Source organism: Phanerochaete carnosa (genome assembly GCF_000300595.1).
Source record: "Phanerochaete carnosa HHB-10118-sp unplaced genomic scaffold PHACAscaffold_2, whole genome shotgun sequence".
Lineage (NCBI taxonomy): Eukaryota > Fungi > Basidiomycota > Agaricomycetes > Polyporales > Phanerochaetaceae > Phanerochaete > Phanerochaete carnosa.
Window position 1 is genome coordinate 1078146 of NW_006767629.1, and position 15310 is coordinate 1093455.

At 57.6% G+C, this 15310-nt stretch overlaps 5 protein-coding genes across 5 annotated transcripts; 1 reads left to right on the forward strand and 4 right to left on the reverse strand.

The window, feature by feature from the left end:
* The first annotated feature begins 159 nt into the window (after positions 1-159).
* PHACADRAFT_181065 (uncharacterized protein) lies at positions 160-5446 on the forward strand. Its single transcript, XM_007391561.1, has 13 exons — positions 160-428; positions 477-736; positions 788-1309; positions 1351-1477; positions 1533-1883; positions 1936-2081; positions 2146-2565; positions 2615-3074; positions 3143-3262; positions 3330-3483; positions 3547-3815; positions 3868-4119; positions 4185-5446. The coding sequence occupies exons 1-13, from the start codon at positions 222-224 to the stop codon at positions 4701-4703; spliced, it is 3807 nt and encodes a 1268-aa protein (XP_007391623.1). The 5' UTR covers positions 160-221; the 3' UTR covers positions 4704-5446.
* A 46-nt stretch (positions 5447-5492) lies between these two features.
* PHACADRAFT_249218 (uncharacterized protein) lies at positions 5493-6267 on the reverse strand. Its single transcript, XM_007391562.1, has one exon. It carries the CDS (start codon positions 6019-6021, stop codon positions 5668-5670), a length of 354 nt encoding a protein of 117 aa, XP_007391624.1. The 5' UTR covers positions 6022-6267; the 3' UTR covers positions 5493-5667.
* Positions 6268-6271: 4 nt separating this feature from the next.
* On the reverse strand, positions 6272-8319 carry PHACADRAFT_249220 (uncharacterized protein). Its single transcript, XM_007391563.1, has one exon. The coding sequence runs from the start codon at positions 7813-7815 to the stop codon at positions 7378-7380; it is 438 nt and encodes a 145-aa protein (XP_007391625.1). The 5' UTR covers positions 7816-8319; the 3' UTR covers positions 6272-7377.
* A 699-nt stretch (positions 8320-9018) lies between these two features.
* Positions 9019-13896, reverse strand: PHACADRAFT_249221 (uncharacterized protein). Its single transcript, XM_007391564.1, has 11 exons — positions 13805-13896; positions 13277-13490; positions 12609-13219; positions 11682-12552; positions 10506-11630; positions 9945-10447; positions 9833-9890; positions 9514-9776; positions 9393-9463; positions 9245-9341; positions 9019-9186 (listed from the first exon to the last, which is right to left on the reverse strand). The coding sequence occupies exons 1-5, from the start codon at positions 13805-13807 to the stop codon at positions 11221-11223; spliced, it is 2109 nt and encodes a 702-aa protein (XP_007391626.1). The 5' UTR covers positions 13808-13896; the 3' UTR covers positions 9019-9186; positions 9245-9341; positions 9393-9463; positions 9514-9776; positions 9833-9890; positions 9945-10447; positions 10506-11220.
* A 511-nt stretch (positions 13897-14407) lies between these two features.
* On the reverse strand, positions 14408-15282 carry PHACADRAFT_249223 (uncharacterized protein). The gene is made up of 5 exons (XM_007391565.1): positions 15244-15282; positions 15029-15077; positions 14864-14968; positions 14654-14804; positions 14408-14595 (listed from the first exon to the last, which is right to left on the reverse strand). Exons 2-5 carry the CDS (start codon positions 15064-15066, stop codon positions 14512-14514), a joined length of 378 nt encoding a protein of 125 aa, XP_007391627.1. The 5' UTR covers positions 15067-15077; positions 15244-15282; the 3' UTR covers positions 14408-14511.
* Positions 15283-15310: the final 28 nt, after the last annotated feature.

The following is a 15310-nucleotide window of genomic DNA, read 5'->3' on the forward strand; positions in this document are numbered from 1 at the left end:
CAGTTATGAAGGCGGGGTAGACGCCGGCGCGTCGGATCTCCCGATCTGGGGCAAATCACATGGTCTTAATTAGCGCCCATACATTATCGCCACGTGGGAGTCCGGCAAGATGACGACGACATTGATCGGCTGCGTTTCAGACCTAGCGCCCGATTGTGAGATTACAGCTCGTCTTCTGAATATTTTTTCATGCTGCAAAACCCGCAGTTTGAATCGGCAACATGAAGATAGTGACAACCTTACACCAACCCTCGGCTGTCGTCAGCTCGGTCAAGTGCAAGCTCGTGAATCACTTCGAGCTTGGCTACCTCGTCGTCGCAAAGACAGATCGCATCGAGGTCTCGTCAATACAGCCAGATGGGCTCAGAAAAGAATGCACATTGGACATATGGGGTCGTGTTCTCTCGGTCTGCGCAGTGCCCGCAGAGGTGAGCGACAAGACAGCTCTGGAAAGGCCGGATTACTAACAGACGCAGGCGGAAGGCGTGTCGAACCTGCTCGTCCTTACGGACCATCCTTATCCCAAGCTAATTCTGTTCGCATTCAATGGAGAGACAAGAGAGCTGGACGAAAAGTGGTTCGCGGACTTGCACGATCGCAACGCTCGGCATGCCGAATACCTGAACGACATCGTCGTCCATCCGGCAGGCAGGGCGGCGGCCGTCAGCTGTTATGCCGGAAAGCTCAAAGTCGTGACATTCAAGAAGGGCGGAGTGGACAAGCACTTTGAAGTGATGTGCGCACGGCCGATCCTGCTCATTGTCGCTGCGCTGACCTGATGCCTTAGCCTACCCGAGCTGAATCTACTGGCCCTCAGCTTCCTGTATTCCGAACCGAATGCGCACACCCACACCCTCGCCATAATGCACATAGACCACAAACAGCGGATACAACTGCTCGCACGCGAGCTCGACATTGACGCTCTGGACCTTTCGGTCGAGATCGCCCACACAATTCCGCACACCATCCTTCCGGCTAACCATTTCCCGTTTACCGAGCAGCCCCTCAGGCTCGTGTCCGTGCCCCCCTTCTCGCTCTCTCAAACACCAGAACAGGAGGACACGGAAGATCGGCCTTCAAAGTGTCGAGGCGGAGTCATCGTCCTCGGTGGACGCAAGGTCAACTTCTACGAGCTTTCCGACAAGAAAACCGTCCGCGACCTCAAGAACAAGGCGCAGAGGCAGACGAAGCGGCGTGCCAGCGGCAACGCAGAGCAGATAAGGATCGCAGAAGAAAAGGATGCGGCGAGAGAGTTGAAGAAGGTCAAGCCACGGGCGACGGTGAAGTGGCCCTGGAGCGAAGTTACTGCGTGAGTGCTACTCTCGAGCTTGTCTACAATCAAATGCTCAGGTCTGCCTCCAGATGGTGTCCAGCCGATGACGAGATGCGAAGATTCTTTGTCGGGGATGTATTCGGCCGACTCAGTCTTCTGACAATCAATGACGATCCAGAACTAATCATCATCCCATTGGGCGAGGTGCGACGAATTTCTGTCCTAGTTTTTTTTGTAATCCTCAGCGATATCTGCATAGATTTCATCACCGACAACTCTGTCCTACCTATCATCCCAGGTCCTGTACGTTGGTTCGGTCCTGGGAAACTCGCAGCTCCTACGCATCTCACCTTCACCTGTGGGAGACATCGATAGCGATACGTTGCCCATCCCAGGCGGCATACACACAATAAAACCTGCGGAGTTGAGTACACTCCGCGCAGAGAGCCCGGATGAAGACTACGACATGCGGGATGCGTTCGACACGCCCGAAGGCAGGGGTGGCAAGATTGTCAACTGCAAGGGTAGGTTTATTGAGGAGCTCACGCAATACGCGAACATTGCGCCAATCGTAGACGCCGTGATGGCGGACCCGGACGAGAGCGGACAGGTGGAGTTTCTCGCTTGCCTCTCCAAACATGACGCTGATCGTAGCTTATTAGCCTCAAATCATAACATGCTCAGGAGGTGCAAACACCGGCTCGCTGAACGTTGTCCGTACGGGCGCCGACTTCCAGGAGCTGGCCGTCCTCAACGAGATCCCCAATGTGACAAACATCTGGCCGATCAGGACAAGCTTCGACGGACCGTAAGTGTATCTCTGCTCGAGTGGACGCCGCGCAGCAGATCACTCACGTATCGTTGGCGTATAGCGCTGACACATACGTGCTTGCGACGACACTCTACGAGTCTTTCGTCCTGCGCTTTGACGATGGTGATTCAGTCACACGTATAGATCCTTCCGCGACCGAGCTTGTCACGAATCGGCCAACGATCGCGGTCGCGAACATCCCCCGGCGTACGACTCAGCAAAACGCGTCGACGTACATTAACTCGTCATTAGTGGTCCAGGTCACCCCGCAAGGACTGAACCTGGTCGAGTACGATGTCGCGCTCGGTGCCTTCAACAAGGTCGGCGACGGCTGGTCGCTCCAGAAACAAGAGAACCCTTTGTGGAGAGCGAAGGAGATTGTCGCGGCGAGCATCAACCCGAGCCAGTTCGCTGTTGCACTCAACGGTGGAACGTTCTTGTTGTTCAACCTGAGTCCAGACGGACAACTCAACTTGCTACAGTACGTTCACCGCTTCCATACAGAACCGTGCATCCTTAACCCCCAGCAGAACCCGCGAATTCCACGGCAAGGAGATCGCCGCCCTCTCCTGCGCGCCTCTCGACCCGAGCAAGAACTTCTCGCCCTTCGTCGCCGTCTCCTTCTGGGGGTCCAACACCGTCACGCTGCTCTCGACGAAAGACCCGGCGCTCGGGACGCACACGGAGAGCGCGCCGCTGCCCGCGCTCGCGCACTCGCTGCTCCTCCACAACTTTGGCGCGGGCCGGAGCACGCGCGACGCGGACTTCCAGCCCTACGTCGTCGCAGGCCTCGTCGACGGCACGGTCGCGTGCGTGAGCTTCCGGAACAACGAGCTGCGGGACCAGAAGCTCTTCGCGCTCGGCGCGGCGCCCGTCAGCCTCGCCGTGTCGACCGTCGACGGTGCCCGGATGGTGCTCGCGACTGGCAGCCGCGCGGCGGTGTTCTACTGGGACCGGCAGCGGCTGCGCCAGTCGCCCGTCATGCTCAAGGTGCGCAGTAGTGCTTTTTTTTTGCTGCTGTACGGGGTTTGGGGCTGATCGATCGAACTTGCGCACAGAACGTCGCCGTCGGCGCGGGGCTGAACACCGCGGCGTTCCCGGCGTGCCAGATCCTAGCGACGCCGTCGAGCCTTGTCGTCGGCCAGATCCGGGGGGTCGACAAGATGCAGATACGCTCGGTGAGTACCTGGCCCCCCGGACTACGCATGCGGAACTTATCGGTATTGACTGCAAAAACGTTGGCAGTTTGGGCTCGGACACGAGAGTCCGCGGCGCATTGCGTACCACTCGGACCTCAACCTCTTTGGCGTCTCCATCGCCAAGTCAGCGCCGGCACGCGTCGGCGAGGCTGAGCTGCAGGAGAGCACCTTTGAGATCAAGGACAGCGTCACCTTCAGCAGTGGGTTTTCTTGTCCTGTTTTTTCTCTGTTGGCATTTCACGCCTGAGTATGCCTTTCCCCAGCCATCAGCCTCTTCACTGCCGAGCCGGACGAAGAGATCACCGCCGTGCTCGCCTTGCCGGCGGGTGCTCCGGGCTGTTTCGTCGTGGGCACCGTCAAGCACCAGCACGGCGAGTTCGAGCCCTCGGCGGGGCGGCTCATCCTCTTCGGCGTCGTCCCCTCGGTCGACGGCGGGCGCGAGCTGAAGAAGCTGGCCGAGGCGGAGGCCAACGGCTGCGTGTATGCGCTCGCAGCGGTCGAAAACGGGGTGGCGGCTGCCGTCAACACGTCGGTGCGCTGTGCTGCTGCTGCTGCTCTGGTGGCATCGCTGACACTGCCGACAGGTTGACCTGTATGGGATGGTGGAGCACGAGGGCGCGCACGCGCTCGAGAAAGTCGCGGCGTGGAACCACAACTACTTTGTCACGAGCCTCGTCGCGAGGGGCGGCCGGCTGATCGCGGGCGACGCGATCAGCTCCGTGTCCGTGCTCGAGGTGCTGCGCGGCAGCCACCTCCGGACGATCGCGAGGGACTACGGCCCTGTCTGGCCCGTCGCCGTCGAGGCGACCAAGGACGGCGGCGTCATCGGCGCAAACGTTCGTTTTCCCATTCTTTTTCTTCTCAGTGTGCCTCGGCTGACTCTGTCTGGAAAAAATAATAGACCGACGGCAACCTCTTCACGTTCGCCCTCCCCGAGGGCCCGCGCGCGGTGCTCGAGCGGAACGGGCACTACCACCTCGGCGAGCTCGTGAACAAGTTCATCCCGGGCGCGCTCGTTGGCAACAACAGCGGCGGTGGCAGTGGCGGCGAGGGCTCACTGTTCGAGACCGAGCAGCTCTTCGTGACGTCGAGCGGGCGCGTCGGGCTCGTGCACCACGTGTGCGACGACGGGGTCGCGCTGGCGCTGACGGCGCTGCAGCGGAACCTCGGAGGCGTGCTCGGCGACGGACCGGGAGGAACGGCGCACGGGCAGTGGCGCGCGCCGGCGAACGCGCGCGGGCGCAGCGATGCCGAGGACGGCGCGACGGGCTTCCTCGACGGCGACCTGCTCGAGTCGTTCCTCGTGCGCTCGGAGCGGGACAGGGAGAGGTGCCTCCTGGGGCGGAACGCGGCGGAGCGCATCGCGCTGGAGGCTGAGCAGGTGGAGGGCATACTGGAGAAGCTCCAGGGTTTGCACTAGGTGGGTATTGATGGGGGTAAAGAGAAGGGAAACGTGTATGCTGGTGGGGGAGGTCTCAATGTCCCGTCCTAGGACTAAATTGTGTACTATAGTTGCAATATTGTTTGTAGAGACATTCTGTTTGTCCTGTGCATTCGCGGATACAAGTACATTTTGGTCTTTCGGTGACACGCATCGCTACTGGATCTTGACGGTCACGCTTTCGTCCTCTCCGTACTGTGCTATCCACCCCTGAACGCCTCCCGTCAGGATTCTCGCCTGGCTGCTCTCGATCCCGGCGTCGTCCAAGGCGTCCTGATAGTACGACGCGCCGCGGGCACCGCGCGAGACGATGCTGCATGCCTTGCAGTAGAAGATGACGTGCGGGACGTTGCTGAACAGCGGCAGCAACGCCGAGAGCGACTGGTGGAGAGACTGTGCGGGCAGGTTCACGGACGTCCGGACGTATGCCGTCTGCAGGTCGCTTTGTCAGTCCAGGAGGGTGTAGGAGGGGAAGGGGGGAGACGATATGGCAGTACGCACGTCCCAGTCTGCCTTGCGGAGGTCGACGAGGATGTAGTCGACGCCTGCCGTCTTTGTGCGGATGAGCTCTGCGACCTCGGCGGGATCTATGCGGGCGGGGTTGCTCCTGGGCGGCGGGAGCGACTTGGCCCAGTCGGGGACGTTCTGCGACCAGTCGGGCGTGTCAGAGGACATGGTCGTTGTAATCCTCTCAGTTGTGCAATTTTCTTCGGCGGCTGATTGTAGACGCCGCCACGTTTCGGGCGTGCGCACCTCGATCTGTTGCTGAGCGGGGCGAGTGCCTGAGAGCACGGAGATCAATATTAGGCTAGAGTACACAGGCGCAAACGGCCTATCACAACTTCGTTCACAACCACCTCCACATGTCCAGAAAGAATGAAAGAAAAAAAGAAAGAAAAAATTGCGGAGGGACCTCGCAGAAACCGAAGACGGGCACCGACGCCTAAGGAACGTACACTTGCCCTCCTCGGTAAGTCCGCCCGTTCTCATCCAGCATCCCTTTTAGCCGCACAGCAATCGCTCGCACGTTCTCCTTCGCCTCCCCGACCTCCCGCCAGCTCCCCGCCGTCGTCCAGCACTCCGAACACGCCTTGCTCGCAGCGCTGATCGTGTCCAGCTCCAGCTCCCCTCGGTTGTGCAGCGCTACCAGCACGTCCACCAGCCGGTTCATGCCGTTGTTCCACGACGTCAGCCCCCCGGACGGGTTCATCGTCGAGTCCGTGACGAGGTACGAAGACGCCAGGCCGAGGCACTGCCGGAGTACGCGCTGATCCACAGATCCAGTCGCCCTGGTCATCCGGCTTATGCTCTCGGTTACGAAAGCCTCGTAGTCTGTCGGCGGGAATCCCAGATGTCGGGCTGCAATCAGATTTACTTAGCGCGATTTAAAGCTAGCCCGGCCGTTGACATACGCGGCGATTCAAGATTCAGATTCCCCGACGATGGTTCCATGGTGATGGTCACTCCGCTCTCTTGAACCACAGCTCGACTACTCCGTGTTAGTAAGTCCGATCTCTGCGCATTTCAGACGACAATTCGCTCACCAGAGGCTAACAACAGGGTGTACTTTCGGATTTCGAGGTCGAGCGTTTATGTGATGCGGCCTGCAAAGCGCGCTAAGCTGCCAGCCGTTCGTAGAAATTCAAGGGACACAGAAGGCGACGTGTCCAGCACAAGCTTGGTAGGTCTTATATGTTGCAAACGTGCAGTGACATGTTCGGCTGACCACCGTATTCGCAACCAGGCTGCTCAGGACTGTTCCTCCTGCGAGAGCAATGCTCCTGCCAAAAGGAGATCTCCGGATATTGCCGACACGGCTCGCACTTCATCTCGCCTCGCTGCTCAACGCGTTGTACCCGTCTCCTCGCTCGCTGCAGGCCGTACCACCCTCAAACTTGCTTCTAGCTACGGTTAGAGTACCGCGGGGTTGCGGAAAGTCGCAGCGTGGAATGTCGAGCGGCATGCCGGCAATGTGATTGACGAATTGTAGAGAAGAGCGTCATGTGAGACGCACGTACGAAGCTTAAGAACCAATTCTTGAGTTCTCGCGAGGCAAATACAGCGTCCATTTTGGGTGTTTTCTCAAACCACGTTCTTGCTTCATGTCTGTTTCCAAGATCCGCTAAAGTGACGAACTTAGATGCCTCAGCTCGCAGCACGCCGCGTGTTTGCTTCCTGTCCCGCATCCGCTTCAGACATACGCTCTCTGGACAGCCTTCCTCGCTCCTGATATCACATTCACTCGAACTAGATCTTTACCGTGCTTGAACGGCGCGAGAATCTGGCCCAGCTCGCCGGTGCCGCTGGTCGAAGATGGGATCTGGAAAACGATGTGCGACGGCTAGCCCCTTCAAAACACACGTCGTGTGTGTACATCACGCGCCATGTACCGTCCAGGGTTACAGTTCAGATCATAACCGCGTCAAGGGTCCCCCCACCGACCCTAACAGCCCACAGGCAGATCAGTCCTTGGCGACAGACGTGACGGCGGATCCGCGACCCACCCAGCTCTGGCCTCCGCAGCCTTCAGCTTCCACCTCCCCGCGAACTCTCCTTCAGGCCTAGTTCCAAAGTGCATGCCAAGGCCGTTTGCATGGCGTAGCCGGCACCAAAAGTGGGTCGCGCAGTCGCGCGCACGAGAGAGAGCCTTTTTTCAACCCCCCTGCACCGGGCGCTCCCGCCGCCGGTACCGCCTCCGACGCGCGACCTCCTCGTTCGTGATCCCGGCCGCGCGGTCTCGCGCCCCCGGCGCGGCCCCCCCGCGGCGGCGGCGGTTCCTGTTCGCGATCGTCTCGTTCGTGATCGCGGGCGAGGTGTCCTCTGCTGCTGCCGCTGCTGCTGCCGGCCTGGCATCGCAAACGTCGACGTCGACCGCGGGGTCTCCGTTGGTGACGTCGAGCTCGCTGGGCTCGCTGCTGTCGCTGCTGACGTGGCGTCGCCGCCGCTTGCGCCGGGCGACGTCTTCGTTCGTGATCGCCTCTGGGGGTCGCTTCGGCGTGGATTCGGGCACGGGCGGGGCGATGTCTGGGGGGAGGAGGGTCTTCGCTGCGAGGGCGGCGACGACGCCGCCGGGGCGGTGGGTGGCGGACATGGCGGGCGTGTTGGTGGGTGGATGGGTTGGTGGGTGGCGCAAGGTGTCACGCGAAGATGGCTGGAAGGTCGGCGTGAGATGTGGCCCCAAGCACCCTTTTATAATGCGCCGTCAGAGTTAAACACTATGCTCGATTTGGTCGTGGGTACCCGCTGATGCAGACCGAGGCGATCAGAGCAGCGGCAGAGGTCGCCCCGGGCGATGGGTGGAGGTCTGTATAAGAGGCGCTTCTATGAGGACTGCCGCCTCGCTGGTCGGGGGTCGTTGTGTGGTCGAAACGGATGCGTTCTGACTGGGGCGAAACTCCTCCACAAGGTTGCTGTGCCGCCGGTTTCACGGCGTTCGTCGCGGGGCTTGGCGTACTATGACACCCCCAAAGTCACACAGAAGACTCTGTCCAGAGTCAGCCTTCCTATTTTTGCGATTGAACACCCCGTGATTTAATCTGCTACTTGTCATGTGTCGGTCGTGTCAGGCTTGAGATACACACGGAAACACAATGAGCTGATGCGCCCGAAGTTCTATAACAAGCGAAGCCAGGATAGGGCCGGCGACCAGCCCGCCGGCGTGCGAAGTGGAGAATGTCTTGATGTGGCGGTAGCGATGTGTGCGTCGGACGGCGTGCTGACTCACAATTATATGCTATCTCCACTTGAATAATATTGCTTAGGTATGTTCCTATGCCCAATGCTGTTTACAACTGGTTTGCAGGTCAAAAGCGAGGGGGATTACTGCAGGCGAGAGCGGTGAGTACGGCGCCTACTGAAGGGAACGCCACAAAGGTGATGGTACCATGTATGGTTTATGGTTAACATTAAGCGCTATTGCTGCTCGAAGCTTCACGTTGTGCCATGAGATGTCCCAACGCCCTCAGTGTTCAGCTAGAATGACGTGTTAAACCTTGTCAATCTCAAAGGGTTGAGCTACGAAATCTCTGGTTGCTCGCAGTCTGAAGTGATGAACACGTGCTCCAGAGCAGATATCGATAAATATTGCTAATGAATAAATTAATCCTCCAACTCTAGAATTTTTTACGACTCTCGTACGGGGCTGTGTTGTGTGCCTCGCAAATTCCTCCTATAACGAACGCTTCTGCTTGCCTGTCCAATCTGAACGGGAGAACCAATTGCCGCTCAGGGACAAGCGCCCAGCCCGGAGATATCGTTCATTGCGCAAGGGAGCGCCAGCTGGACACCTTGCTCGCCGCGTCTACCCGCCTCCGTGCTGTCCTCCACGTCCCCGACATCGCTGCAATGGCCAGCGAAGGAATCAAGCAAGTGTTGCAGCTCCTGACGCCGCCGCCTCTGGTGGTACCCGAGGACTATGAAGGCGTCGAGTACAGGTGGAAGATGTTCGTCTTCAGGCCGGGTCGTATGTGTCGTCGTTTATGGCTGGGCTAGGCATTTGTGTTGATGATCTGACTGCATAGTATTTGTGAGAGAGTCGATGTTCCTCGCGATGATCCTCACCTACGTGGCGTGGTATTATGTTGGAAAGAGGTACAACAATTCCAGAGCACACAAATGGTCAATTATGCCCACGTAGCTGTATCATCATGCGTTAACATCGTTGAGCAGGTTCGATGCCCATCTTTTGCTTTTGACTACGCAGTTCACGAAGCCCGTCCAGCGTGGTGGTCTCACTAGTGGTGCGTAGCCTCACACCTAGCCTGCCCTCAAATACTGACTCTGCCTACAGACGGATGCACGGACTTCTTCGCATTTTCGACTGGAAGACGCGCCTTGATATCTCTGCACACCACGCTCACCCTCCGTCCGTACCATGACTTCTTCAAACTCGCGTACGAAATCTTGCGGGGCCTCGTCGAGGTGACGTATCGTGCTGAGGACGAGGTCGAGCTGGACTTTACTTTCCAAGAGAACTCTAGCATTCCCGATTGTGTGTGGGCTATTGTTGCGAAGGATGAGCTGAGGGATATCAAAGACCGGCGCTGGGATCTGGTGAGTCCCCTACTGGTGCTGTCTCATCCATCTCTGACAGCGTACGTCGCATGCAGAGCTTTGCTCGTGTCACGGAACACCCAAGCCTCCCGCCTTCCCTGTCCGTCATGTCCGGTGAGCACCGCTCCCTCCTCCCTCCGCCGTCCACCCCAAACTAACCAGCCACAGAATTCGCCGACATCACCGACTGCCTGATGAAGCAGCACGGCCCGCTATCGCTCAGCAAGGTCCTCTCCGACCCCGCACTCCTGCCTTACTTCCGCTCGCTGTCCCTCACCGACCAGCCCCGCGTGCGTCCGCTCGCGCCGCTCCCGGCCACACAGCGCAAGAAGCGGCTCGTCCTGACGCTCCGGCTCCCGTCCGCCGCGGACGCAGGCGCGACGGTCCCCCTCGTCGCGGCCGCGTTCCAGCTCGTGGACGTCGTCGCCGGCGCGGGCGGCTGGGGCATCGGCAGGGGTGCGGGCGGCAAGGGCGGCGGTGTCGGCCTCGCGCCGAGCCTGCGTCCCGAGACGCGCACGAAGCTCCGTGCGACGCGCGAGAAGCTCGAGAAGGAGCTCAAGGAGGAGGCCGCGCGGGAGAAGAGGGAGGAGGCGGAGGCGGAGAAGGCCGCTGCGAAGAAAAAGGCCGAGGATGAGCGGCTGTCGAAGCTGAGTGCCGCGGAGCAGCGGAAGGTACGGCTTTCGTGGTTGGTTGGTTGAACGGCGTGTGGTATTCATTTTTCATCTGCAGGAGCTGGAGAAAGAGAAGAAACGGCTGCTGCGCAAGACTCAAGGCAAGGTCGCCAAGCGGTAGTTCTGCCACGGCGTGCAGATGAACGACATGCAACGAGCGTGTCGCAGAGTGTTGGTTGTTTGTTGTGGCTGTTGGCTAAAATGTAATGCAGCCCGCATATGCTGCATTAATGCTACCAGTAATGTTACCCTATTGCTATATCATCGCTGCTGAACTATTGAGTACGAGGCAGCAAACATGTCTATCTGTTTCCTCGCTATCCTACCTTCGTGAAGTGAACCATGCGCCTCTTAATGTCAAGATATCTTTGGCTCGGAGACTCAGGCAGGCCGACGCCGCTCATGGTAGTTGTCGTGATGTCTAGTGGTCATCAAAGTCATAATCATTAAACGATACGTTAAACAACAGTGCGTGTACAGCTGGAGAAAGAATGGGGGCAGCAGTGCGTTATAATAAACATACACGTGACCGGACGGGGGGAGTGATCCGAGCAAGGGAGAACAAGAACGCAGGAGGTAACGAGTCCGCAAGAGTTACAATAAAGAGGCAGGTCCCTGGAAGACGACAAAGTCCAATATGTACGAGAAGTGCGTCAGTAGACTGTGCATATATGGAGGCAGATAAGATAGACGAGTAGATACGAGTATGAGCGAGGCCGGGAGGACGAGAAAGAACGGCGCCAGGATCAAGAATTTGACTACGAACGGAGGCCTCAAGAAGACGAAAGAATGCTTGGCCACTTGAGCTTGAGCCCATCCAGCCAACGCATGTATAACAGCTCTGCTATCGGGGACTTGGCGCGCGGCGCCTGGTCCGCGTCAGTGGCAGCTGGCGGTGACTTCGTGTCTGATGTCGTAGGCAAGCCAGAAGTCTCTTCTTCCTCCGTGACGACAAGCCCTTTCGAGGTCATTTGGCTCTTGCGAATGATCCGCTTGTGCGGAAAGAGTCCCCGAGATGTTTGTACATGTTGCCGGACTTGCTGGCTCTCATTGATGCCGGACAGAATGTCAAGGATGACGTTGTAGGCCAGCCCGGGGTTAATTTCTTTAAGCTCTTCGAAACCTCTGGAGATCATGCTGAGAGACTCGATTTCACGGGCGTCCATGTCATCTCGAGTAGCCTGGAAGTGTTTCCAATGAGAAGGTCTCACAAAGACGAAAACCAAGCTTACCTTCTCTAATGTTGGCAACAGCACGTCGTCGATCATGGCCCGCCCAGCGCTCGCATCCTCGAGTCGCTTTGCGCTTCCCTTCGAGTTGACAGGCGAACTCGGCGAGCTTCCAGACTGACTCCCGCTTTCACTCCTCTCTCGTTTCACACTACCAACATACTCCTCTGACAGGCGCAAGCTCCGGATAGTATCCACCATCTTCACGGGCCTTATCGTATCCACGCCGTTACCAAGGTCAGCCGCTCCAAGAACCGTCCCAGTTGTCACGTTATTGCGAGCAGCGTACGAGGCGCGTCGTTGCGAAGATGACGTCGATCGCACCGAACCGGAGTAGGCGGGGGGCGGCTCGCTGGTGTCAGGAGAGACAGGAGAGAGCTGCGGCGGAGTCGAGGGATCGGCCGAGTTGGCTGTCTCGTCAGAACCATTGTCAGTGACAAGAGGGGGAATGTCCTTCGTGTCATATGAGCCCGAGACTGGTCGAATGACGACGGTAGAATGGCTCACGGCCGGGCTCTGGGGAAGGGGGCTGGAGGTGGCCTGGGTAGCAGCGTCGGTATTGATTGACTCCTGAGGCTCAAAGCCAGAGCCATCATCGAACTCTTCGTCAGGAATTGTCTCGTGTACAGATAAATGTTTGGTCATGTTCTTGATAGAGCCCATCGCGGACGATGACCGAATCGTGTCGAAATTCCAGTCGCTGCGCATAGTGTCCCACATACCGCTATTGCGCAGCGTGGGCTGGTACATTTGCTGGGGCCTGCCTGGCTGTCGCGAACGATAGTCTTGGTAGCGCTCTGTCAGCTCGGTAAGATAAGACGTCTTCCGGGCAGTGCGTATGAACCGGTGCTGAAGCAGCTCTTTGGTAGTAGGGCGCTGAGACATAGATGAGACACATAGCTCTTGTGCAGGGATGGGGTAAGTGAGCTCACCAGGTTCGGATCCTTGGTCAGACATTGCGACACAAAGTCTTTGAAAGCGAGTGAGAACGGACCCTCGAGTGTTGGTGGTTTGGCCTTGGGAATCAGGAAGAGAACTCGCATAGGATGGTACTCCGCCAGTGGTGGTTCACCCTTAGCCATTTCTATGGCAGTAATACCCAAGCTCCAGATATCCGCCTTGGCATCATAACCGGCCTGGCGGATGACTTCCGGTGCCATCCAAAATGGCGTGCCAACAAATGTGTGCCGCAGCGTCGACGTTAACTGAGCGGCAACTCCAAAGTCTGCGAGCTTCACCTTGCCCGATGCCGACAGAAGAACGTTAGCCGCCTTGATGTCGCGGTGGATTGTTCCCTCGCTATGCAAGTAGTCGAGGCCGAGCAGCAACTCGCGACAGATAACAGCAATGTGAGCTTCGGAGAACACGCCTGCTTTGAGAAGGTCCAAACATGAGCCTCCGGCGAGGTATTCCATGATGATCCAGAGCTTGTAGGCAACGACGAACGAGCCATAGTAACGAGTAACATATTCCGAATCACACTGTGCGAGGCTGGCGATCTCTTGTTGTATCTCGGAGATGTCGTCGTCAGAATCTTCCAGGTCTGTGCAACCAGTCTCAACGACATCGCCCCACGCGCTACGGAGTGGATACGACGCACCAATCTGTTTGATGGCCACAATCTGCTTCGTCTCGTTGTGGATAGCCTTATATACGACTCCAAAACTGCCTGTCCCAAGCTTCTCCAGCAGTGTGTACTGACTCGCGGGGTTGTTGCTAGGTATCGGATGTGGGTCATTGGCCCGTGGGCGGGCCTTGGGTTCGTGCGCCTCATTCACGGGGGGAGAAGACGGCGATTTCGTGACTGCCTGCGGCTGAAAACCAGAACCACTGTTAGAACGGCTCGCCCTGCGCAGTAAACGCGAATTCATGGCTGGAAGGAATGCCTCTGCGAGCGAAGACGAGGGAGGCCGCTTTGACAGCGAGAGGGCAGATCGAGCCTCGGTGAATCACCCCATGTCCTCACACCAGAGACATGCTTCTGGTCATACACGTGTGTGGGAGCGCCATGACGAGCCATGCGTTGTGATGTATACATCACGACCATTCGGGCCACTTCCGCTGATGCATGGAGAGTTCGTGTGCGACACCGAAGAGCGGGGGAAAAGAGAGACAGGAACTGACTTACCATGTCGTAGGTTCGTTACGCGTTTTTTAAAACGAATGAGTTGCGTGTTTCGTGTAGCGGAAAAGCGAGGGGAAGGTACAGATCGGCAAGTCGATTTATAACAAAAGAGAGGCTTGGTGCAGTATTGTGCGGTCAAAGTTGGGATAAGACGGAAAGGAGAAGTGAAAAGGGGATACTTAGAATTTAGAAGCGCACTCGTGTGCTGTGCAGGCGGGGTGAGACCTTCGATCCGCACAGAAGAACGGGCTACGTGTTCGAGACAGCAGCGGATATGTGCTGTCCGACGTCGAAGGCAGCGAGTGAGGTGGTCGCAGGACGTCTGGAGCGGTGAGTAAATGACGTCTGCGCCGTGCCGACGCCCCGGGGGCGACCTGCCCTTCCGAGCACTCTCGGGGAGCTCCTCGGGTACCGAGCCGCCCATCCAATGAAAAATGCACATAAATCCGAGCATGGGCCCGCCGTAGGCGCACTTATTGCGGCAGATCGGCACAGGTTGATACGACTACAGAGAAGGTACAAATCGCAGGGGAGGAGCCAGTCGAGGCTGTCAGCGGTATACCTTGGGATCGTGCGCGCAGTCTCACAAATTGCATAGCTTAGCATGGCTTGGCTTGAGTTGATTGAGGCGTACGACAAATAGAGAAGGAAGATAGTAGAAAGACAACAACCCGGCTCTGCTACTCCACGACGATAGCCACTCCCCTGGTTTATGCAGCCTTGATGGCGTACTTCCGAGTGGGGAAATGAATGTCCTTCTTCCGCTGCTTTTCGGTCTTGAGTAATGCTTCGTGCTAAGACGAGAAAGCTTGTCAGTGTCTTGTAGGGCAAGAGTTGTGGAAAGAGACGCGCTTTAGACAGTCGACGGCGGATAGCACGAGTCTTTTTAGGCCGGAGGTCAAGGGGAGCGTACTTCTTCTTCTTGTACAGCTCGCGAAGGTTTTGCCGGGCCTTCTGGTTCATAACAGTCATGACCCGCGCAATGGATTTGCGAACAGTGTTACTACACAACGTGCAAGCTTACTCAGTGCAATTGGAAGGCAAAGAGGATTCCGTACGCACATTCTGGTCAGCTTGGCTGCAGAGCCACCAGCAATCTTCTGCACGCGGAGGTTCAAGAGCTCATTCTTGAGCTCTGTCAGCTGCTTGGACAAGTCGTTCTTTGACCTAGGTCGCAGCAACAAGTTTCAACTCCAAAGCTCGCTGGTATACACGGGAACAACGTACTTGGACTGGAGTTCGTACGCCTTGACCTTGCCGGGCATTTTGATGTTGTCTACAAATACAAAGACCTTCCGTTAGCCATGAATTTATCCTGGCGCAGATTGGCTCGGTTGGGGGGGCTGGAAAGTAGCGGAAAGCACAGCTATGCGGACTTTCAGCATAACGGCCCGCCTCTGCCTCTCCAAACCCTCTACGAGACCAGCAGCAGCAATATTTACCTTGAGGAGTGTCGTAGGGAATGTACGCGCTTGATTCGCAGTCGGCAAGGGAGTGTGGGTAAAATGC

Bases quoted from the DNA above. Each gene is read 5' to 3' on its own strand.
- PHACADRAFT_181065 (XM_007391561.1), top strand. From the start codon at position 222: ATGAAGATAGTGACAACCTTACACCAACCCTCGGCTGTCGTCAGCTCG. The intron at 1,478-1,532 runs GTGCGACGAATT...ATATCTGCATAG, and splicing joins TCATCATCCCATTGGGCGAG to ATTTCATCACCGACAACTCT. The intron at 2,082-2,145 runs GTAAGTGTATCT...GTTGGCGTATAG, and splicing joins AGGACAAGCTTCGACGGACC to CGCTGACACATACGTGCTTG.
- PHACADRAFT_249218 (XM_007391562.1), bottom strand. From the start codon at position 6,021: ATGACCAGGGCGACTGGATCTGTGGATCAGCGCGTACTCCGGCAGTGC.
- PHACADRAFT_249220 (XM_007391563.1), bottom strand. From the start codon at position 7,815: ATGTCCGCCACCCACCGCCCCGGCGGCGTCGTCGCCGCCCTCGCAGCG.
- PHACADRAFT_249221 (XM_007391564.1), bottom strand. The intron at 12,553-12,608 runs GTGAGCTCACTT...TCTATGTCTCAG, and splicing joins TGACCAAGGATCCGAACCTG to CGCCCTACTACCAAAGAGCT. The intron at 11,631-11,681 runs AGGTAAGCTTGG...GGAAACACTTCC, and splicing joins GCTGTTGCCAACATTAGAGA to AGGCTACTCGAGATGACATG.
- PHACADRAFT_249223 (XM_007391565.1), bottom strand. From the start codon at position 15,066: ATGCCCGGCAAGGTCAAGGCGTACGAACTCCAGTCCAA. The intron at 14,805-14,863 runs GTGCGTACGGAA...CACGTTGTGTAG, and splicing joins GCAGCCAAGCTGACCAGAAT to TAACACTGTTCGCAAATCCA. The intron at 14,596-14,653 runs GCGCGTCTCTTT...TTCTCGTCTTAG, and splicing joins TCCGCCGTCGACTGTCTAAA to CACGAAGCATTACTCAAGAC.